The 5,764-nt window shown below is 37.5% G+C and overlaps 1 protein-coding gene across 1 annotated transcript in view; it reads left to right on the top strand.

Annotated features, from left to right (window-relative positions):
* The window catches only part of gc2 (guanylyl cyclase 2), a 20,711-nt gene extending 15,882 nt beyond the window's left edge, over positions 1-4,829 (top strand). The window contains exons 25-26 of the mRNA XM_014018266.1: positions 1,787-1,887; positions 4,745-4,829. Coding sequence (XP_013873720.1) covers positions 1,787-1,886 — 100 coding nt within the window. The 3' untranslated portion in view covers position 1,887; positions 4,745-4,829. The remainder of the gene's footprint in view (positions 1-1,786; positions 1,888-4,744) is intronic.
* The last annotated feature ends 935 nt before the right edge of the window (positions 4,830-5,764 follow it).

The following is a 5,764-nucleotide window of genomic DNA, read 5'->3' on the forward strand; positions in this document are numbered from 1 at the left end:
GTCTGACCGGCTTCCTCCCCCACCACCGGAGCCAACTCACCACCAGGTAGTGGTCAGTTGACAGCTCCGCCCCTCTCTTCACCCTAGTGTCCAAGACATACGGCCGCAAATTCGATGAAACGACGACAAAATCGATCAATGAACTGCAGCCTAGGGTGTCCTGGTGCCAAGTGCAYATATGGACACCCTTATGCCTGAACATGGTGTTTGTGATGGACAATCCGTGACGAGCACCGAAGTCCAACAACAGAACACCACTCGAGTTCAGATCGGGGGGCGTTCCTCCCAACCACGCCCCTCCAGGTCTCACTGTCATTGCCCACGTGAGCATTGAAGTCTCCCAGCAGAACAAGGGAGTCCCCAGGAGGGGCACCCTCCAGTACHCCCWCTAAGRACTCCAAGAAGGGTGGGTAATCYGAACTTTTGTTCAAATAATTGAAGGAAGGATGAGTGGAAAAATGTACAGAGACATTATTGATAAAAAAAATCTGCTTCCATCTACCAGGATGATGAAGATGAAACGTGACTGGACATTTCAGCAAGACAATGACCCCAAACACAAAGCCAAGGAAACTCTCAAATGGTTTCAGAGAAAGACAATAAAGCTGCTGGAATGGCCCAGCCAATCAACTGACTTGAATCCAATAGAAAATCTATGGAAAGAACTAAAGATCAGAGTTCATAGAAGAGGTCCACGAAACCTTCAAGATTTGAAGACTGTTTGTGTAGAAGAATGTGCCAAAATCACATCTGAGCAATGCATGCAACTAGTTTCTCCATACAGGAGGTGTCTTGAAGCTGTCATTGACAACAAAGGCTGTTATCGACATCTGGTGAAAATTTCATGTCATTAGCGTCTCTAGTAATACACAGTATTTACTGAGAAAAATGGTGACGTGTTCAATACTTATTTTACCCGCTGTACATACATACGTATATATATTCTGTACAATAAATCAAATGTGGAACGATTATTGCATTATATAGCGTAAATTGTGCTTTATCATTAAATAACTCCTTATCTTTATACAGTACAATAGATTTTGCCATTTTTGTTCTTAAGTAATTTTAATGGGGTATCCATGTCAGTTTTTCGTCAATGATGACTCCCAAAAACTTCACCTCACTGACTCTGCAAATTTCAACACCATCCACTCTAAATGGAACATCAGTTGTTTTCTTTCTATTACTGAATATCATGTAATTTGTTTTATCCAAATTTAATATAACTTATTATGATTAAACCAACTTTGTACTTTTACAAATTCTGTTTCCATCATTTCCAACATCTGTTCCATGTTCTTACCCAGGCAAAAAAAAGGAGTCGTCTGCAAATAAAAGACGTCTAYACAACCCCAACACATTTACCAAGTCATCAATATATAGAAGAAAAAACTTTGGTCCCGGTACAGAACCTTGTGGAACCCCACATACAATATTACAAAGTTCAGACCTTWCATCATTAATTTATACAAAGTGTTTCCTATTGTTTAAATAGCTTGTGATTGAATGTTTTGGTTAGCTGTGCGTACCACTGCAGGATACCCAACATGATTTCTTTCAATCTGAAGTAGTCATAAACCCAACAGTGACAACTGACGGTGTATTGACTTCTTTTAAGTGCCCCATTGTGCAGAAGATTTTACTCAGATCTAGGACATGGGTATTGGGATATGGCTAAAGCTAAAAAATGGGTCTAAAGATTTTTTGGCAAGGAAACAAGCCATTGCATGACTACAATATGTGTATGTGTGCTGTGATCATGGTGTTCGCTTCGTCTCAACAGGCAACAGGCCCATGGGCTGCAGATCGCCGAGATAGCCCAGTACAAGAAACGGAAAGCCGAGAAACAACAGCAGGAACAACTTGCAAAGAAGAAAAACTGAGGTAATGTTATGCATTACCAAAAAAATGTATAACATTACTGGCCTAGTTGGCAACAGGACTCATCCTTTGGCAAACGTATTGGTGAACTGTCTCCAGGTGTTACTTGCTGTATGTTTGGACTTATTTGCATCTTAAGCACAACCTGTTCAAAGTCGAATTAGAAATCTTGGCTACAACAAAAACAGCTGGTCACGAATGCTAACTTGTTCAATAACTTTGTCATTTTATTATTTATTTCAAATACACATTGGTATTTGATAAATTTAAAAACTTATTTTCCTTGGTTAAATACAATCTATACTGCTGACCAGCAGTTTTGTGTTCAAGTCATTAACAAAAAGATTTCTTGTGAGAGTTTGAATCAGGTCACCTCAAGATGCAAGTAAATGCAATTAAAAGTAGCAACATCTAAAGACAGTTCAAGTGAGGGATGTGGGGATCTTGTTTATAAAATAAAATTCCTCTTTCTGTCACTGGAAACTCAGTTCTTCTACTTTACAAGTTTTTTTAAAAAGATGAAGTTTTCGCTACGTTACGTTGCTGCTGTGACTCAAAAACGTGTATTAGACCAGAAAATTATTAGGTCCCGTACATGACTCTGTGTTGCGTTTGCACTTCCTGTTCATAAAGAGAGTTTTGACCGAGAGAAATTATTATTATCAGCAGTGGTGGGCACAGCTAGTTAAAACATTAGCTTTGCTAACTCATAATTCACTAACTAAAAATATAGCCTCACTAACGTACACTAAACATACAAATAAAATTACAAAAGCTAACGCTAAACAGCTAAGCAAGTAAAAATTGGCAAAAACAAATGCTAAATAGCTAAACAAATAAAAAAATAGTGGAAGCTATTGGTAAACAGCTAAATGAGTAAAATTAGAAGAAGATAATGCTAAACAACTAATCTCTTGCTAAGATGACTGTCTCAGTCTGCAGCACACGTCTTTGTCTGCTGACCGGTGGGACTGACATAAACTTGTTAGTATTAACTTATTAGCAAACTTAAATTGGCAAAACCTAATTTAGCAGAACCTAATTTGTCTGCAAACCGTCTTCAAAGTTAGTGAAAAAGTTGATCCACTAAACAAAGAAATGCTATTAACTGATTAACAGAGAMATTCCCACCAATGAACAGTTTAAGCTGCTTTTGTTTCAAGACAACTTTTGATTAAGCTAAGTTCATTCTTTCGCTGTAATTTATGTGTTAATGTGCATGCTCTCGCCACCTAGTGGCCCAAGATGGGTTTCAACATTTTTGTTATAATGTGTGCAAAGAGACACAGAGAGAGAAAAACAATGCATACATTTAAAAACATGCCCCGAGTCCTGTAGACATGGCTAAAAACTAAAACTTTATRTTTATTTGCTATCACTCTCAGTGTCCTTCACAATTTGTTGTTTGAAAGCAAGCTTTTTGTTTGACAGCAGCAATGTGCTGATGCTAACTTTAGCTGRACCATCACAATGCCTCTATATTTTTATTCCTGCGCAGTGTGTCTCATATTGTAGATTTAAAATGTAATGCTTTAATCACAAATATTTTATCCAGCCTACAAGGCTTATAACACAAAACCCCCCTCTATAAATTTCTAGATATTGCAAATGTTCACACCATTTATTTCTAATTTATAGTATTTCTCCAACACGTCAAACAAACAGTAAACTGGCACATTCAGTTGCCACTGCTGTTCAGAGGAAATCAGATTGTTTTTGGTGGCGTATCCAGGTGTGCTTTCTGGTGTTTTCCTTGTTTTGTTTGTGTGGTCCCTAGTTTGACTTTAAAGGTAATGTGTAGATTTGAAGTGGGCATTCTTGGAGAGGTAGAGTAGTCAGTGACTCACCTGCAGCAGATAGCCGTCAAAACAACCTGCTGAAGTAATCATGGAGAAACTGTTTTGAAGCAGCCAAGCTAAACGCTAGCAAACAGCTTAAACCTCAAAGACTTTATAGTGGTTTAGCTAAATGCTTTATGGATTCAGATCAGATATGTTTAGCATGTTTATTTAGCAACATGTTTCACACAAAACGKAACGGAATGAGTCTTCAATGCAAATAACTTTAGACATTTACGTAAATAACTGTAAAAATGCAAAAGCGATGTGGTGCAAAGGCTTCATGTTGACTTACAATTAACTTAAACCGCTACTAAATTTTGAAGTTTGAGCTGTTGTAGTTAGCTTAAATCGGTTCTGTWATTAGCTTTAGCCTGGCTAGCTGTTAGTGAGGATTTCTCCCTGATTCTTCAGAATGAGATTGTTCTGACAACTGTTTRCTGCAGGTAACATACTGACTCCCATGAAAAACCCCACTTCAGACAATTCAAGCTTTTCTTTTTATCTGTCTGTGGAAAATCAACGTATCTTCTCAAGGTTCATCATGCAGAAGGTTTCATTGAAATGGTGGCACTATGTGCCACAGTAATTTGTTTGTGGATGTAGGTCTGTTTTCATGGCCCAGATGAAGTCTCTGTTGATGCTAACGGGTTTTATTTTCTCTCTTTCTCTGATTAAAAGATCAGTTCAAGATTCATTATTCTTTTAAGACATTAAAAAAGCTGTTGTTCTAAATCTAAATGTTCATTTTAATTAAAAAAAAAAACCTTTTCTTGGGTTATTTGTGTCCAGAAGCGAAGCTAATTGCTAGGATAAGTTAGCTGCGCCTTTAGTTCTGAACCTTTTTCTCCATTTTTCACTGAATATAAGTTTTAGATGTAATTAAACACAAACTTATTTATTTACTTACAAATCCTGACCTACGTCTTTAATTATTTATATGTATATTCAAACAAAACATTGTTTCTTTTCTGTCTTGGGGTTAATTTTTTCCCTCCATCCCCATCTTCTCTTCCTCTCAGAATGACACTGCATCCAACGCGGGACCTGAAACAGGTGTTTCACAAAGCCGTGAAGAAGATCGCTCACGTCCGAGTTGTGACTCAGCTCTACGTGCCCGAAGACGACCACAACGTCATGCTAACCCACCACTAATTCACACACGCACACATACAAACACAAAATCAGGTCTCGGCTTTTCACTAAAAGCTCACAAAAGCGTTGTCACTGAAGTTTACTCTGCGCTGGTTGAGCATCAGTCCTAGAGAGGAACAAAGTGAGAGGGTTGGATCGGATTAACAGCAGACTCAGTGTTAGCAGCCTGAGCTGAGGAGAAGTCTGATGTGGAACGATCTGCTGAGTCAGCAAATGAGGGATCTGCAGGAAGTGTTGATCAGCAGCTAATCTCACTCAGTTGTGTTCTTCTCCTTGGCTTCAGTTTCTGCAGGAGACGGATCAGTTAAAGACGTTTTAGTCATTTACAGGATATTTGCAATGTTGGTTTCATTTGGCAAATAAAAGGAGAGGTGATAATCATAAAAACACTGTTTATGAGTAATTAGGACATACACAAATATAAATTTTGTTTTAAAATAAAACTGATTATCCTAATCAGTAGGGGTGTGTAAAATATTGATACAGTGAAATATTGCAACATTTCATGTCTTGACTGCATCGTTTTTTTAATTCAGTCTTAATAGATGGATGTTGTAAGAAGAAATGTGAAATGTAGTTCTCACTGTGGTTTAGTGTTCTTCTGATTGCATAAAAATAAACTAAATTTAATCAGATTTTATGCATGTGTTGCATGGTGTTCTCTTTATATGGAGTTTTTAAAAATTAGAATCTTTTGAAGAAAAAAATGGCAATATATCACCTTGCTTWCATTAATGCAATAAATATTGATATACCATCCCATGACCCATCATATCACCAAATTCTTGCCAATACACAGCTCCATAGATAGTTTGAAGAAATGTCCTGATGCATCTCAGTAATCCAGGTAAAAATCAAAAAGAAAAAAATTGTATAGGTCCTCTGGA

The sequence above is a fragment of the Austrofundulus limnaeus genome, unplaced genomic scaffold (assembly GCF_001266775.1).
Source record: "Austrofundulus limnaeus strain Quisiro unplaced genomic scaffold, Austrofundulus_limnaeus-1.0 Scaffold188, whole genome shotgun sequence".
Classification (NCBI taxonomy): domain Eukaryota; kingdom Metazoa; phylum Chordata; class Actinopteri; order Cyprinodontiformes; family Rivulidae; genus Austrofundulus; species Austrofundulus limnaeus.